At 36.3% G+C, this 19252-nt stretch overlaps 1 protein-coding gene across 1 annotated transcript in view; it reads right to left on the reverse strand.

Annotated features, from left to right (window-relative positions):
• The window catches only part of LOC110147854 (THO complex subunit 2), a gene marked incomplete at its 3' end in the record, with an annotated part of 86364 nt that overhangs the window by 57321 nt on the left and 9791 nt on the right, over nt 1–19252 (reverse strand). The window contains exons 2-4 of the mRNA XM_020909621.2: nt 12752–12810; nt 8234–8325; nt 5871–5922 (exon numbers count right to left, since the gene is read on the reverse strand). Coding sequence (XP_020765280.2) covers nt 5871–5922; nt 8234–8325; nt 12752–12810 — 203 coding nt within the window. The remainder of the gene's footprint in view (nt 1–5870; nt 5923–8233; nt 8326–12751; nt 12811–19252) is intronic.

A 19252-nucleotide genomic window follows, 5' to 3' on the forward strand; every position in this document is an offset into this window, starting at 1 on the left:
GACCAATGGCATATCCATAAAATGGTCAGTTGATTATGGAGCTATGTGCTAAGGCATTGGAAGCAACAAAGCTTCAAAAAACTACTGCTTTCAGAAAAAATGGAAACATTCGGGAATTTCCTGGTGGTCCAGTGGTTAGTACTTGGTGTTTTCACCACCCAAGGCCTGGATTCAACCTTTGGTTGAGGAACTAAGGACCCGTAAGTCATGTGGCATAGCCAAGAAAAAAAAAAATGGAAACATTCAAGCAAAGTTTAAATGACCACACGTCAGAGACACTAAGGTGGAAAATTGAACTGGGTGACAACAAAGATCTCTTCTAATACTAAAGACCCTATTATTCATGAAGATCAAGCCCTTGACAGAACATTGGTACCACGTACCATGGTCTAACCAAGCTACTTGGTCACCAACTCTATGAAAACTGTATTAGAAGATATTTTTAACATCTTATTTTGAATTACAATTCTAGTCAGCAAAGAAAAATTCAGTGAAGGTTTTCATTTTCTTCCTATTTAAATATTTTTTTAAATGACACTTCCTTGAGCTTCAGTAAATTATTCAAAGAATTTGTCAAACCATTTTCTCATCTAAAGTATAGAGGAAATAAACAATTAGTCCTAAATGCTAAGCATCAAAAACTTCAACCAGGATTAGCAGGATTACCAGATTGATCTCAGAATTATTGTTTTAACTGATTACACACCATCACTTTACTTTAAAAATCAACTTATATTTAAAACGTACTACAGAAAAAGGCACCCATTTTAGTGATGCAATAAAAATTGTCCTCTAGGAGTTCTAGGGTTCCCCCCAGACAGACATTGTACCACTGCTATCCTTCAGTTTACTTTCTATTGACATCACTAAGAATCAAGAGAGAAGAGGATCTATTGTTAAACAATCCACATTTTCCTGGCACTTCTCCACTTTTCCTTCTTGGAAAGTGCCATTTCCCAATATTCTGAATGCTACAGCTAAGCACACAATCAGATCAAGGGTATTAAGGGAATTTCAGGGTGCAATTTATACACCCTGTAATGTACTTTAAATTGCAGTACAATCTCAATCTCTCAGTAAGACTTTAAATTTACATGCATCTCATCAATCCTTTCCAGGGACTCCCAAGTGGTCTCCCCATTAGCTGGTTTTCTGGTCCCTCCCCAGTCTAGAACTTCAAACACACTGATCTTGAGAGGTCAGGACTAAATTGGGCCTCTTCTTTTAACCAATGTCTATCTACCCTCCAAGGCCCTACAGTCCCTAATATCTACCTCCAAAGTCCCTAAAATGAGAGTACTTGGGTAGCAGGTTCACTTCTACAAACCAAATATACTCTCCCCTTAGCCACCAGACCTGATTAAGATACAACTCTCTGGGTTCTGACCATGTTAGGAAATGCTTAATGGGACCTCAGTAAATTTCCTAGCTAAGTTATCTCAATCATCAACACAGGAATCTATTATCCCAATTATGCCTTCCCTGTTTACTTTATTCTTTTTATTCTGACTCATGAAACTATTCCAATAAATTCATATACTATTCCTGACTCCTCAACCCCAAATCAGCATCAAAGTTCTCTTTAATTTCCCTCTGATTTTACTAAAAAGTCCTCAGTCATTTAAAACTCTAGGCCCACTATTACCAACCACCTAACCCAGCTCAGAGGTCCCAACAGTGCATGAAGTTACACCACACTTTCCTTTGGGGTTAATATATTAATTAATACCTCTCAGGCCTGCTCACCCTTACATGACTAGTCTTTTAAAGGAAAATGCTATCTCAACCAGGAAAAGTACAGCACTGATTTTCCTTATAATTGCCAAAATATTATAAAGATAACATGATGCAGTAAAAAGATCATGGACTCTAGAACCAAAAAGACCCAGGTTCAAACCCTGCCTTACTAGTTGTGTGGCCTTGAGAAATTACTTTCCTAAGCTTCAATTTTCTGATCCATAAACCTACCTTACAGAAAACATAAAATGCTGAACATATAGAAGGTGTTCCAAAATGGCACCTATATTATTATTACTGTTACAATCATTATAATTATCATGATCATTATCATTAGAGAGAGCTCGCATTCTTACTCCTATTCCCCTATCTTGGTATGCAGTCACCCCTGGATCTTTTTTTTTTTTTCTGCCAAGGGTAGGAGTGGGTGAGTGAGGGGGCAGGTGTGGGAAATTCTCTTTCCAAGTTTGCCATCCTAATCTTGCTTGTAAAAATGGACTGGATAGGCTAAAAGAAATTTCCCAAGAGCAACCAAACACCATCCTCATGAATTCATGTTACTAGTAAAAAGCAATGACTTGTAACAATAATTCTTATTACTACACAACTATGAAGGGAAAATATATCCTAATAAGTCAATAAAAAAACAAATTACTAGAACTTTACTGATAAGCTGATAACTAATTATCCACAGAAAGACAAAAATATATTTCTGACACTATCAAGGACTAACAGCTTCCACAAACTGGTATCTACAAATCATTCTTTCAGGCTTATAAATGTATCAGTTCAGTTCAGTTGCTCAGTCGTGTCCAACTCTTTGCAACCCCATGGACTGCAGCACACCAGGCTTCCCTGTCCATCACCAACTCCCGGAGCTTGCTCAAACTCATGTCCATCAAGTCGGTGATGCCATCCAACCATCTCATCCTCTGTCGTCCCCTTCTCCTCCTGCCTTCAATCTTTTCCAGCATCAGAGTCTTTTCTAATGAGTCAGTTCTTCACATCAGGTGGCCAAAGTATTGGAGTTTCAGCTTCAACATCAGTCCTTCCAATGAATATTCAGGACTGATTTCTCCTTTAGGATGGACTGGTTGGATCTCCTTGCAGTCCAAGGGACTCTCAAGAGTCTTCTCCAACACCACAGTTCAAAAGCATCAATTCTTCGGCGCTCAGCTTTCTTTATGGTCCAACTCTCACATCCATACGTGACTACTGGAAAAACCATAGCTTTGACTAGACAGACCTTTGTTGGCAAAGTAATGTCTCTGCTTTTTAATATGCTGTCTAGGTTGGTCATAACTTTTCTTCCAAGGAGCAAACATCTTTTAATTTCATGGCTGCAGTCACCATCTGCAGTGATTTTGGAGCCCAAGAAAATAAAGTCTGTCACTATTTCCATTGTTTCCCCATCTATTTGCCATGAAGTGATAGGACTGGATGCCATGATCTTTGTTTTTTGAATGCTGAGTTTTAAGCCAGCTTTTTCACTTTCCTCTTTCACTTTCATCAAGAGGCTCTCAGTTCCTCTTCACTTTCTGCCATAAGAGTGGTGTCATCTGCATATCTGAGGTTATTGATATTTCTCCCATCAATCTTGATTCCAGCTTGTGCTTCATCCAGCCTGGCATTTCACATGATGTACTCTGCATATAAGTTAAATAAGCAGGGTGACAATATACAGCCTTGACCTACTCCTTTCCCAATTTGGAACCAGTCTATTGTTCCATGTCTGGTTCTAACTGTTACTTCTTGACCTGATACAGATTTCTCAGGAGGCAGATAAGGTGGTCTGGTATTCCCATCTCTTGAAGAATTTTCCAGTTTGTTGTGATCCACACAGTGAAAGGCTTTGGCGTAGTCAATAAAGCAGAGATGTTTTTCTGGAACTCTCTTGCTTTTTCTATGATCCAACGGATGTTGGCAATTTGAACTCTGCTTCCTCTGCCTTCTCTAAATCCAGCTTGAACATCTGGAAGTTCTCGGTTCACATGTGTCAAAGTCTTGTTTGGAGAATTTTCAGCATTACTTTGCTAACATGTGAGATGAGTGCAATTGTGAGGTAGTTTGAACATTCTTTGGCAGTACTCATTGGAATGAAAACTGACCTTTTCCAGTCCTGTGGCCACTGCTGAGTTCCCCAAATTTGCTGGCATATTGAGTTTGAGTACAGCACTTTCACAGCATCATCTTTTAGGATTTGAAATAGCTCAGCTGGAATTCCATCACCTCCGCTAGCTTTGTTCATAGTGATGCTTCCTAAGGTCCACTTGACTTTGCATTCCAGGATGTCTGACTCTAGGTGAGTGATCACACCATCGTGGTTATCTGGGTCATTAAGATCTTTTTTGTATAGTTCTTCTGTGTATTCTTGCCACCTCTTCTTAATATCTTCTGCTTCTGTTAAGTCCATACCATTTCTGTCCTTTATTGTGCCCATCTTTGCATGAAATGTTCCCTTGCTATCTCTAATTTTCTTGAAGAGGTCTCTAGTCTTTCCCATTCTATTGTTTTCCTCTATTTCTCTGCACTGATCACTGAGGAAGGCTTTCTTATCTCTCCTTGCTATTCTTTGGAACTCTGCATTCAGATGGGTATATCTTTCCTTTTCTCCTTATAGTAAAAACAATTTTTTAAATTGAAACTTAACTCATGTTGTATTTATTTGTCATATAATATCTTTAGCGCCTGCTCTAAAAATTAAAATGAATCAACCCAATAGATAGCAAAAACAAATACTTTATCATCTAAACCAGGAGTTTTAAGATTGACAGAAGGCACAATTAATAATTACGCCAGGGAAAACAAAACAGAAATGGGACATACTGTCATCCAATCAACTGTCTGCTCTTTTCATTTATCATTCACAGTCCACAAACATTTTGACCTGTTCACAACATTACTGATGTTATAAAATCTTAAACATCATGAAGGATCAAGGACCAGGCATTTAGATTTGTTGCAATCAAATTCCAGATTCTCAGTAAGACAAATTAAGTAACCTATCTCATTCTAAGAGTTAAGATTAATGAGCTAAAGTAAAGTAATTCATTCCAGCCTGACAAACTCTCAGAGAATAAGTCTTATTTTAAAGTGAATATTATCATGTCTGGTAATGTTTTCTAACAGATTAAAGTTACAGAACGTTTAAGACTGATGCGGAAAACTGTGCTCAGATACTTTAACTCAGATTTAAAATAAGAGAAATTTATTTGTACTATACATTATTTTTCAAATCCATGCTTCCCATGGAGGGATACTACCTTTTGTTCCAAGTCAAAGAAATATTCCATTCTTATCTTGCATGTGAAAATGAAACTCACTCAGTTGTCTCTGACTCTTTGCGACCCCATGGACTATACAGTCCATGGGATTCTCCAGGCCAGAATACTGGAGTGGGTAGCCTTTCCCTTCTCCAGGGGATCTTCCCAACCCAGGGATTGAACTCAGGTCTCCCACACTGCAGGTGGATTCTTTACCAGCTGAGCCACCAGGGAAGCCCAAGAATACTGGAGTGGGTAGCCTATCCCTTCTCCAGGGATCTTACATTAATTCTTACTTATTCTGGACAAAGAGAGAAGTTGCTATTTCCAAAGCTGGTTTCTCATCCTCAAAACAAAAGTATTTTTGATTACTTGGGCTCTCCTTGCTCTTTCTAAAATTAAAAATCAAAAGAGTACAATAGCAAAGTACAAAATACAAAAGCAAAATCTCTCGAGTGTCCTAAGTTTGATATTCTGACATTCATTGATAACCTGCATTGAATAATATTAACTAGGTGGTTACTAAAATCTGAATAATTCAGACTAACTTCAGAAAACCTGGATTTTTAAACCTGAAATACTTAACTTAGCTCAATTTTATACAAAGATATGTTCAGAAAAATTCAAACTATTTAAATTATAAACTAGAACTATTTAAATATAGTGATTAAATTCACATTTGATTTACAATACTATATTCTCTATAAAGTAAAAATATATATAATCTAGATTTGTAGAAACATTTGTAAAATCCTTAGCTTAAAAAAATATTTTATTTAACAAAGAACATTAATTTTCCAAACAGCAGTTTTTACAAGTGAAATAAAGGCTATTTACAAGTGAAATTAATACAGGCTTATTAATACCTACCTAATATGCAGAATACATCAGCAAGAATGGAGGGCATATCCTCACGAAATTCCTAATTTTTAAAAAATACAATTATTCATAGTAAATACTAGAATAGCACACTAACAAGTACTATAGGTTCACAATAACACTCTTCAGTCAAACATAACAACAAAACCCTAATACCACTATGTTGACAAATAAAATTCTTCAAGTTTCATAATACAGAGAAAATTAAAACAGGGAGATAATGGTTAGAAAACCTATTTAAATGTCTACCATGAAATAATTTGAGTTAAAAAAAAAAAGGAACCTTAAACAAGCACCTCAGGAAATAATAAAAAACACAAATGAGTAACATTTTTTCAATGAAGTTTCATGTCAGAAACCACTGGAATTTGGAGTACCTTACACCTATCTAAAGTAAGATTGTTTAAAATGATACATTTTCACCTAAAACTTTAAATGCTGTGCTCATACCTGAGTCAACATTGACCTAAGCAAAACTCAAAGTATTCAGAACAGAAGTCTGAAAAATGCAATAATAATAAGTATAAGCAGTTGTCTCATAACTCAAGATTCGCTGAAGATGAAAACAATTACCCAAAATCTATATTTTCTTTATGCACTGATGTTTGCAGCCTTTGGAGAAACGGATCCAACATTTATAATAGATTTGTCTCCTGGCTTCACACTCCCATGCCCAATTTTAGAGCCATTTTCCATTAGTAAGGATCACTGTTCAATTATTGCAATTAGTTTGCTGGCACTATAGCAACACTAAAATTAGCCTATTTTCAGAGAGTAAAGAAAAGAAATATAATTCTAAAGAAAAACCTGGCAGCTATAAGACACACAAGATATGTTTCTGTGGCTAAGATATGGGACAGTGCAATATGGGACTATGAGAATCTAGCCATCACAAAGGATCCAGCTGCAGAAGTATATATATTACTAAGCACTCAAAGAAAGGGAAGCTAAGTAAGAATGAAACACATTAAGTTCATTTGGACTATTCACTCTCAATAAGTGGGAAGAGTATTAGAATCAAATTCCATTAACACAATAAACCCTATACTCATGCCCAATTTACAGAATGAAATGACCTTAATTGCCAATCAGACATTAGTCTTTTCTTAAGGGCTATGAAATCTGGCTATGTCTACTTGAATGAAAGTGCTCCAAAATAACAGAGCAAGACAAGAGTTTTCAAACACGGAATATCACTTATTGAAGAAATAGACTACTCCTACATGAACTAATCAGATAGAGACAGTTTAGGGGTAAAAGAGAAACTCATTCTGAACCTCTACTGCTCAAATACATCTCAACATGATGGGGGAAAAAATCACAACAACTAAACATAGAAATTCCTTAAGACTATTCTTGGGAAAGCAGAAAAATCATACAAAGCTAAAGGCTACAGAAATTTAAAGCCTACAGAAATTCATACGGATATCAAGAAACTCCAGGTACCACCTCAAAAATACTTATTATAAAAGCTGTTCTCGACTGGACATGTAATTTTATTTATACAAGTGTAAAACTCAGCCTAGTAAAAATAAAATATCACTTGTAAAAAAAAAATGAAACTTAACCCCTGCTGTACAATAAACATCTTTACAATTTGAGAGTTCATCTTTCAATTCAAATAACAAACAACCATGAAAAGTATCTTGTCTGAATCTAACTTAACCTTTCTAGTAAACAAAAGTTTGTGTGTTAGTCACTCAGTCGTGTCTGACTCTTTGTGACCCCATGGACTGTAGCCTGCCAGGCTCCTCTGTCCATGGAATTCTCCAGGCAAGAATACTGGAGTAGGTTGCCATTCCCTTCTCCAGAGAATCTTCCCAACCCAGGTCTCCTGCATTGCAAGCAGTTTCTTTACCATCTGAGCCACCAGGGAAGCCCACTAAACAAAAGAGTGAAACAAAGTTTTTTTTTCCTCACCTTTCAATAGCCACTGAAAGGTGAGGGAAAAAAATCTAGTTATTATTTCTAAAGCAAACATGAAAATTAGCATTAAGTAAACGTTAGAATCATACAATTTCATTTTAAAATAATTTCATCCTCAGTTTTAAAAATATGTTTAATTTCTAAACATAACCACAAACAAAAGAAAATGTTTTGTTATGCTAATATTGAGAGAACATTATAACCAATATTTTTTATAGATGTTTTTGCTCTCCCAGCTTACCTAATATTTTCTGCTCTACTCATAGCCACAGAAAAAGATTAAAATACCTGTATTACTGTCCAGCAACAATGGCTTACCATTTTGAATAAAATAAAACACAAGTTATATACTTCAGGATCCCTTTTATCAAAGGCAAAAAAATATGCAACAATTATCAAATTAAAAAAACATACATACACATACTTACACTAATGTCACTAAGAACATTAGATGCCTGTTCGTGCTTTAGATTTCCTTTAATGACATGGTATGAGAATTCATAAAGAGCTTGCTGGAAATCTGTCAAACATAAAACAAAGAGGGTAAGGACACAATCTCTTGAATATGAAAGGTAGACCCTCTAAGGGAAGACCTATGTATTTCATACTTCTCAGATTATTATAAACACCAATAATGATTAAGAAAAATATATTTCTAATGCTTTTCTCTAGCAGATTTTTTCCTTTTATTTTCACAAAAACAAAGGCATGCTGCGGTTCACGGGGTCGCAAAGTCAGACACGACTGAGCGACTGAACTGAACTGACTGCACTACTGTAACATAACTATTGCTTGAGCACTTCCTTCCAATCCTTTTCTATATCTCTACATATTTTACATACATGCATTCAGAGTTCACATCATTTGGTACTGATTCCCCGACAAACAACTTTTAAAAGTATTTCCTAAAAAAAAAAAAAGTATTTCCTCCTGCTACCAAAGTCTACAAAATTATTTTTAAGGACTGCATAGAACTCCAGCAAATGAATATAAATTAACCATTCTTCTCACCAAGAGACTTTGCTGATTTTTCTAACTATATTCAGATTATAGTTAATTCAATATCAGGGCTACACTGACAACAAACAGGTAAGGAATAATAGTAAATATAAAACCCATAACCTGTCAGAGAAATTTCTCCCCAAACCTAAACCTCAACTTTTCCTCTATTTCCATCAGAATTCAAACTAAAATATATTCAGCCCTTGGTATCCACAAATTCTGTACCCATGAATATGAAGGGCTGACTTTATTCACTGTACTATGCAATTTTAATAGGGGACTTGAGGATACTCGGATTTTGCTATTTGAGGGGGCTCCTGGAACTAATTCCCTGTAGATACTAAGGGATGATCATAATTACATATGTACATACAGACAAAAAAACAGCAGTCCTGTGAGAATTGTCAACCACAAATACAGTTGTCTCATTCACAATTAGCATAGTACCCCTTTCCTGGAGGAGTTTTGGGAGGAGGTAGGAGTTAATGGTCAGGTGAACATATCCTTCCAGCTACCTTTTTCTTTAGTCCCAAACACTAAAATCTTTACCTCCTTCCTTTCTTTAAAAATAAGAAAACACACACCGAGGAAACCAGATCTGAAAGAGACACGTGCACCCCAATGTTCATCACAGCACTGTTTATAATAGCCAGGACATGGAAGCAACCTAGATGCCCATCAGCAGACGAATGGATAAAGAAGATGTGGTACATATACACCATGGAATATTACTCGGCCATTAAAAAGAATTCATTTGAATCAGTTCTAATGAGATGGATGAAACTGGAGCCCATTATACACAGTGAAGTAAGCCAGAAAGATAAAGACCAATACAGTATACTAACGCATATATATGGAATTTAAAAAGATGGTAACGATAACCCTATATGCAAAACAGAAAAAGAGACACAGATGTACAGAACAGACTTTTAGACTCTGGGAGAAGGCAAGGGTGGGATGTTCAGAGAGAACAGCATTGAAACAAGTATACTATCAAGGGTGAAACAGATCACCAGCCCAGGTTGGATGCATGAGACAAGTGCTCAGGGCTGGTGCACTGGGAAGACCCAGAGGGATTGGGTGGAGAGGGAGGCAGGAGTGGGGATCGGGATGGGGAACACATGTAAATCCATGGCTGATTCATGTCAATGTATGGCAAAAACCACTATAATATTGTAAAGTAGTTAGCCTCCAACTAATAAAAATAAATGGGAAAAAAAACAGAAGCAATATTATAACAAATTCAATAAAGACTTTAAAAATAAATAATAAAAGAAAACAAGTAACTCTAAAAACATTAATGTAAAACAAACTCAATTTATAACCCCCTTTGGAAGGAAATCAAAAAATCTTTCAGGGCAACATAGCAAGTTAAGAAATCAAATATTTAGGAGTTTCCCGGTGGTCTAGTGGTTAGGGGAGAAGGAAATGGCAACCCACTCCAGTGTTCTTGCCTGGAGAATCCCAGGGACAGGGGAGCCTGGTGGGCTGCCATCTATGGGGTCACACAGAGTCGGACACGACTGAAGCGACTTAGCAGCAGCAGCTAGTGGTTAGGACTCAGTGCTTTCACTGCCATGGCCCAGGTTCAATCCCTGTTCAGGGAACTGAGATCCCACAAGCCATTCAGCTCAGTCATAAAAATTAAAAAAATATTTAAAAGAAATCCAATACTTAAAAATCTCCTTTGGTCTACTACTAGCCACAGAAAGGAACATAACAGAAATCAAAACTTGTATCAATCTCCCCTTAAACAAAGAAAATAGTATTTTACAATGAAATTAATTTGTCCACTAAATAATTCACAAAAGAAATATAGCCAGATTATCCCAATTCCTTATGAAGGATTCATTAAATATATTCTACCTTTCTCACAAATATGCCCTCATTATGCTTATAATAAATTCATAAAAACTAAAATGCAAAGGAAAAATTTCTGTTACTATGGTAGGAATATGAGGTCATTTTCATGCTTTCAATTTCCATTAATAAAATGCTTTTGTAACAAATAATATTCATTTGAAATTATCCGCATAACTAAAGCAATCACTCACAGAAGAACAAAACAGCTGAGCATCATAAACTAAATTCCCATAAGAATATGGGCTCACAGGGGCTGAGGGAATTCTAACCTTAATCAAAGGAGATTAAAATAGAGAACAAATGGCCCAGGTCATTTTGCTGACACTAACACAAAAACAATCACAATGTAATCCACAAAGTAGCAAAGACAGTCCCTAATTCACATATCATTTAAATACCCATTTAAATGGCTAGAACTCCTGTTGTATTTTATCCACAGAAACGGTAAGTGATGTCTTAGAGACTACAAAGACTAGTCCACAAAACCCTGCTAAATCTACACAAAAATTGAAAAACTTTAGATTTACAATGGGGAGGAAAATTACAACGCTTACAATTATACAGAAAAGAATAAATGCTAACATTTCAGAAAAAGCAGTTTCAAGAATCGCCACAAGTAAAAGGAACTTCTAGAGATTCTAGACATTCTTTGTGGAATATGAGCATTTTAGCCACTAGTTATGTCAAATATCACTAGGAATGCTCATGTTCATCAGCCATCCTTACTATGTTATTTTATGGGGGGAGGGGACTTATAAAAGGAACTTATAAAAGCAGCAGCATGTACAAGGGAAACCGCCTTCCAGAAATGAAATCAATTTGGAGAGAGAGGCAAAAAGAGAAAAGGCAGAAGGAACAATACCCAAAGTCAATCCCCCTGAGATATACAAAGGAAATTCTAAAGAAACAACATTCAGTTCCCTGCAAGTAGACAAGAGCAAGAGAGAACCCCCGCAATTGAGCCACTGAGGTTACACTCCTACTATTTTGAGTTTCATATGTGAATCAGAACAACCATGCAAATTAACAATAGTCTGATAGTTATTAAAGATCTAAATAGTTCCATTTAAAACTGTAAGAGTAACCACCCTGTTATGTTATTTAGTTTTTCTGAGAATTTTTTTTTTATTTTATCCACTTAAGGTTTCAAACACAAACAAGATCCAAGTTAACTGAGAAGTTAGAAACTTGTTTTAAACATGAGGTGGGGAAAACTATCCAAATGCTTTTAAAAAGGACTCTTTTTTTAGTTTCTTACTCTTCTGACAGTCAACTGACTTATTCAAAAAAGGCATTATATTAACAACCTCAAAAATCTTCATGAATGATCTGAAATTTTAAAAGCAGTATGACTGTAAAATAACTCTGGGGACTGAGCAAGGAATGTTAAGAAGTCTTACCCAAATGACAGAAAGAAAAATGGTTCATTCACTCATTTGAAAATGCTTTCTACTCAAAAATCCAAATGTTCTTCAAAAAGTATATATTTTCATATTAATATCTAATTTTTGATAAAAGTAAACATTTAAAGAAAATCATCTAATAACTTATTTAAAATAGAATATTGATTATAAATTATTTTTCCAGATTGGAAAAAAAATGTCATGGATTCTACCCCCAGTGAAAGCTACATATGAAAATGGTTTAAATTACTGGGCATCATTGCTTTTGTTTTTGCCCCTCCTTTTCTGAATCCATATATCTAATTTTAAATTCATAAAAATTAAACAGTAAATCCTTTAAAATTAAAATAACTAAAAATTTACATTCAGTTTAATTGCATAACACTTTACTTAATAAATCATATTTGAGATATGCAGTCATAAACAACTCCTTTGCTTGTAATGTTTTCCATGACAACTGCCTTTAACAAGATCCCCAGATACCACCTAAACATAACCAACCAGCTTTAGTAAAAACACTGAACCTCAGTTTCTGCAAGTTTCTGAGTACAAACAAGATCAAAATTAGTTTCTCTTTCCATGCTAGCTCTTCTATTTATAAAATTTAATGGAAACAGGGTATTTTATTAATTTTGACCAAGCCAAATCTCATAGCTATGATACTTTTAAAAGTCTTACCTCTATAAGTTGAACTATCGTGGCTTTTATTTTCACTGAGGATCCGGCATAAATGCAAACTAGAATAAAACAAATAATCTGTATTAATTTCTAATTCTACACAGATAATCCTTATACAGCAAATTCTATCAACTAAAAACATCTGGAAATGTATCACATATTTTAAGTCCATTAGTCTATAATTTAAATAAAATAAACCTAAAAACCATAATTGGAAGATGCTAATGAATCAAGACATTACTTTGAATGAAAATTAGTAAATAAAAGAATGAAAATCAAGCACTTATTCTGCCTTTTGTATACAATTCAACAGTTGATAAGAAATCTGTGGAGAAGGAAATGGCAACCCACTCCAGTATTCTTGCCTAGAGAACCCCATGGACAAAAGGGCCTGGGGGTCTATGATCCATGGGGTCACAATTTAGTGACTACACCACAACAACCATAACAACAAACACACAATCAGGCAGATTATGATTCAGGGAAATACCTTTTCATGAAAATGTGGCATAAAATGGAGAATGAAGAGACCTAGCAATGTGGAATGTAGAGTTTTGTAAGAAATTAAAATGCGAGTATAGAATAATAGTTGTTAATATTCAAACAATAAAGTCCATGGCTAAAGGAAAAAAAAAAAAAAGAAATGCCTCTGTTAGTATTTCAGCTAACAAAGGTATGATAGAACAGCACCATTTTTAAGTCCCTAATAAATTCAAGAATCTAGGCATCTATCAATGGCTGTTCACATCCTAAGACGCAATCCTGATCCTAATACAAGAATACACCACCACGTATGAGGCTATCTTTGAGGAGGGGGAGCAAAACTTAAATACAAACTGTGGGAAACTGTACAGGACAATGGCCCAGTCTCTTCAACAAATATATTACAAGGAAAAATAAAAGATGGTGGGGGATCCTCAGGGTAAAAAAGGCTTAAGAAGTACATCTATTGCAATGTATGCACTTCCCTCATGGCTCAGATGGTAAAGAATTTGCCTGCAATGCAGGAGACCTGAGTTCGATCCCTGGGTTGGGAAGATCCCCTGGAGGAGGGCATGGCAACCCACTCCAGTATTCTTGCCTGGAGAATCCCCATGGACAGAGGAGCCTGGTGGGCTACAGCCCATGGGGTCGCAAAGAGTCAGACATGACTGAGTGACTAAGCACAGCACAATCACAATGTAGCAAAATCACAGAGTATGGATCTTTACTTGGATCCTGTTTCAAACAAATACTTTTAAAAATAACATTTACGAGCCAACTGGAATATTTTATAGACTCTTTAAACGACAGACGTTGAAATATTTACATTTACATGAAACATTTACTTCAATAATATGGGGAAATGGGTATAGTTATAGATGAAACAAGATTGGCCAGCAATTGATAAACTGAAGTTGGTTGATGATTTTCATTGGGGAGCTATTATACCTACTTCCTCAAACGGGGGTGTTTTTCCAATAATAAAGCTTAAAAACAAAAAGTTGAATTTTTAAAGTTCAAAATTTAAAAAAAACTTGCTGTGTGTTGAATATTTCTTCATTAATTTGAACACAGCAAAAGATATACAGTATACAGTGAAAGGAGGTATGTTTAATTGGAATTACAGAAAGAAGGGAGAACAGAGCAAAAGCAGTATTTGAAGAAATAATGCCCACAAATGCAGTTTTTCAGAACTGAAATTAAATCCATATCTGGACATAATCACAGTAAAGCTACAGGAAATTGAGCAGCTAACACTTTTGAAACAAAGTATCTGCCAACCTAAAATTCTATACACAGAAAACACAATTCCAAGAAAACACAAAATCAGGACTGAACGTCAAACTGGTAACAATTCAGGTCACACACTCCAAAAGCAATGCTTCAGGACATCCTTTAGGTGGGATAAAAATGATCCCAGATAGAACCTTAGAGCTGCAGCAAGAAATGAGGAGGAAAAAAGTGCTAAGTATTCAGGTAATGCTAATATTAACTGAATAATAATAGTGACTTACAGTATTTAAACACGTGTAGTACTAGATTATATGTGTGTGCTTACTCTCTCGGTCGTGTCTGACTCTTTGTGACCCTGTGGACTGTAGCCTGCCAGGCTCCTCTGTCCATGGAACTTCCCAGGCAAGAATACTGGAGCAGGTTGCCATTTCCTATTCCAGGGGATCTTCCCAACCCAGGAATAACTTGCTTCTCTTATGTCTCCTGCATTGGCAGGTGGATTCTTTACCACTGAGCCACTTGGGAAGCTCCATTAAATATGTACAGATATATATACTGAAAAATACTGAAATACATCAAGGTTAATGTGGGTTTATCCCAAATACACAAAGTTGGTTCAAATTAATTTACCACATTAAACTTTTAAAATCACAAAATAGTTCAGAAAGTTTCTATTCCTAGTTTTCTATGTCTTTTTATGCATAAATGACATTTGACAAAATTTAATAACCATTCACTATTTTTTAAAAAACGTTTTAAAAATTAGGAGTAAGAAAAAAAGTTATAACTTGATAAAGCAGCAGTTCTGATAGTGTGGTTCACAAACCCCTGATCCCCAAGACACTTTCTAGCATTCTACAAGGTCAAAACTATATTTGTAATAGCACTAAGACTGCATTTCCCTTCTTATTGTACTGACATTTGCACTAATAATTCGAAAGCAAAGGAAGGTGAGACTGCTGGCACCTTAGCATTCATCAGGGTAGTAGCACCAAACTGTCTCACTGAATTTGTCACAGTCAAGAAGTCAAAGAATAAATTTTTTTTAAAAAAAGAAATCAAAGAATAAAGTCAGTCTCATGTAAGATGTCACCAATTGTTTCATTATATCTCTCATGATCATTCACACAAACAAAAGCCAGTTTCACTTAAGAATGTCCTTGATGGGAGTGGCTCAGCAAGATGGCACAATAGGAGGCCCCAGGCCTTCCTTCCTCCCATAGAAACACAACTCAACAATACATATCCACAATTCCCTTTATGAGAAATTCAGAAACAGTTAAGAGCTCCTGCACCCCAGGCAAGAACTAAACCAGCTGCATTAAAGCTCCTAGGAAAATACATGATGCTTTCTCACCACGGTCCCTACTCCTGGCACAGCACTGCACGACTGGAAGGCAATTCCCAATTTCAAAATTCTCTCTGAGGAGGGAAAGAGAAGACTGGACTAAATATACATCTAACATTCTTCCGGGGGCGGGGCCAGTGAGGGGGTTTGGGGGGTCAGAGAGGTGCCCAACAGCTTGGCAATCTCTCCCTCCAGGGAGAAAGAGAAGACTAGAGCGTGTGCCCAGTATCCCAGCTTTGGGGGAGGGGGCGCTGCCTGAGAGACTGGCTTCTGTCTAGCCTGACTCGGGGCACTGACAGTACCCGGCATACTCTAGCTGCCTGGGAGCCACTAAGGACAAAAGAAGCTGCTAGGGTACAACAGATGGACACCAGAGGGTGCAAGAGGGGGAAAGCTTGTAGAAAATCCCTCTAATCAGGAATCTACACATTAGGCCAGAGAAGACACAGCCAGAGAAAAAATTTGAGAGGCTCCCAGAACCTATAGCCAAGCTGATTGGTAAAGGCCTTTCCCTGCACTGAAGCAGTCCATAAAGCCTGGGATAAAAGAGCGTTTTTTCAAATGTAAAGATACCAACAGAAAACTACAAGGAACATAAAGAAACAGGTAAAATTGGTCCAATAAAAGGAACAAAATTTGTCTTCAGAAACTGATCCTAAAGAATTAGAGGTATATGGATTATCTGACAATGAATTTCAAATAACCATCATAGAGATGCTCAGCGAGTTCAGGAAAATGATGCATGAAGAGAATGAGAAATTTAACAAAAGGACAGAAAATTTTAAAAGAACCAAACAAATTGCAGCACTAAAGAATATAACTACTAAACTGAAAACTTCGTTAGATGTTCAACAACATTATGGATAGTCATATACAAAAGAACTAAATTGGATACTTCTTACATTATACACAAAAATCAACTCAAAATAGATCAAATACATAAAAATAAGACCTGAAACTGTAAAACCCCTAGAAAAAAACAGGAAGAAAGCTTCATGACATTGGTCTTGGCAATGATTTCTTGGATGTGACACCAAAAGCACAGACAATGAGAGCAAAAACAGACAAGTGGACCATCAAACTAAAAACTGTATGCACAGCAAGGAAACGACAAACAAAATGAAAAGGCAGGGCACTTCCCTGAGGCCCAGGGGTTAAAGCTCCATGCTTCTACTGCAGGGGACACAGCTTGATCCCTGAGGAGCCAGGATGTTGCATGCCTCAAGTTGTGGACCAAAAAAAAGAAAAGGTAACCTATGAAATAGGGGAGAAAATGTTTGTGAACCATCCATGTATCTGATAAGGGGCTAACATTCAAAATATATAAGGAACACCTACAACTCAATAGCAAGAAAACAACCTGATTAAAAAATGAATTGTTGTTTAGTCGCTAAGTCATGTCCAATCTCTTGCGACCCCATAGACTGTAGCCTGCCAGGTTCCTCTGTCCATGGGATTCTCCAGGCAAGAATACTGGAGTAGGTTAAATAGACATTTTTCCAAAGGGTCTTTCCCTGGTGGTTCAGTGGTTAAGACTCTGTGCTCCCAATACAGGGGGCATGGGTTTGATCCCTCATTGGGGAACTAAGATCCCACATGCCACAAGGCACAGCCTTATAAAAAAAAAAAGGACAGACAAAATGGCCAATAGGTTATGAAAAGATGCTCAACACCACTTATTATCAGAGAAATGCAAATCAAAAACAAAATGAGCCATCACCTCACACTTGTAAAAGTGGTCATTATCAAAAAACTGCAAGCAAACAAATGACATCTGATAAAGGGCTATTATACAAAATATAAAATAACTCTTAAAACTCAACAATAAGAAAACAAACAACCAATTTAAACACGAGCAAAGACCTTAACTGACATCTCATCAAAAGATATACAGATGGCAAATGAGCATATGAAAAGATGTTCCACATCATACATCATCACATACATGGAAACTAAAACAGTGAGATACCACTACACACTTATTAGAATGGCCACAATCTGGAACACTGCCAACAGCAAATGCTGGTGAGGACGTGGTGCAACATAACACTCAATCATATTTAGTGGGAAGGAAAAACGGTACAGCCACACTGGAACACAGTTTAGTGGTTTCTTACAAGAGTAAACATACTCTTACCTTACAATCCAACCCTCACTCCTTGATATTTACCCAAAGGAGATGAAAACTTATGTCTACACAAAAACCTGCACAAGGATGTTTATAGCAGCTTTATTCATAACTACCAAAGCTTGCAAGCAACCAGGATGTCCTTCGATAGGTGAATGGATAAACAAACTGGTACATTCACACAATGGAATATACCATATAGAAATAAGCTATAAAGCAATGAAGCTACGAAAAGACATGGACATGGAGAAACCTTAAGTGCACATAATAAGTCAACAAAGTTAATCTGAAAAATCTACACAGTGTATGTTTCTAAGTATATGGCATTCTGGAAAAGGCAAAACTATGGAGACAGTAAAAAGATCAATGGTTGCCAGGGGCTGGGAGGAGAGATGAATAGACAGAGCAGAGAGGATTTTTAGGGTAGTGAAAATACTCTGATAGTATAATGATGGATACATGTCATTATGGTCTAAACCCATAAAATGTGCAACACCAAGAGCAAAAACAAAGGTAAACTATGAATTGGGGGCAATCATGATGTGTCAGTGCAGGTTCATCAATTGTAACAAATGTACCACTCTGGTGGGGAAATATTGATAATGTGGGAGGTTATGCACGTGTGGGGACAAGGGGTAAATGGGAAATTTATGTACCTTTTTCTCAATTTTTCTGTGAACCTAAAACACCTGTTTTTAAAAAATAACAGAAAATAAGTGTTAGGGAGGATATGAAGAAACTGAAAACCTTGTGCACTGTTCATGGGAATGTAAAATGGTAACCAGTACAGGAGTCCCTCAAATAATTAAAAATAGAACTACCATACAACCCAGCAATCCCAATTCTAGGTATTTACTCATAAGAGTTGAAATCAGGATATCGAAGAGGTATTTGAAGTCTCATATTTATTACAGCATTATTCACAATAGCCAAGAGGTAGGAAAAAACCTAAATGTCCATCAACAGATGAGTAGATAAAGAAAACCTCATGAATATACAATGGAACATTATTCAATAATAAATCCTGTCATATACAACATGGATGAGCCCTGAAGATAGTATGCTAAACAAAATAGTCACAGAAAGATAAATACTACATGACTCCACTTATATGAGGTATCTAAAGTAATCAAGCTCACAGAAGCAAAAGGTAGAATTTCAGTGGTTGCCAGGGGCTAGAGGGATAGAGAAACGGGAACCTGCTGTTCAATGGGTATAAATGTCAGCCATCCAAGATGAAAAAGAGCTAAAGATCTGTTGTACATTGTGCTTATCGTTAACAATACTGTACTGTTTACTTAAAAATGTG

Source organism: Odocoileus virginianus, unplaced genomic scaffold (assembly GCF_023699985.2).
Source record: "Odocoileus virginianus isolate 20LAN1187 ecotype Illinois unplaced genomic scaffold, Ovbor_1.2 Unplaced_Scaffold_2, whole genome shotgun sequence".
NCBI lineage: Eukaryota > Metazoa > Chordata > Mammalia > Artiodactyla > Cervidae > Odocoileus > Odocoileus virginianus.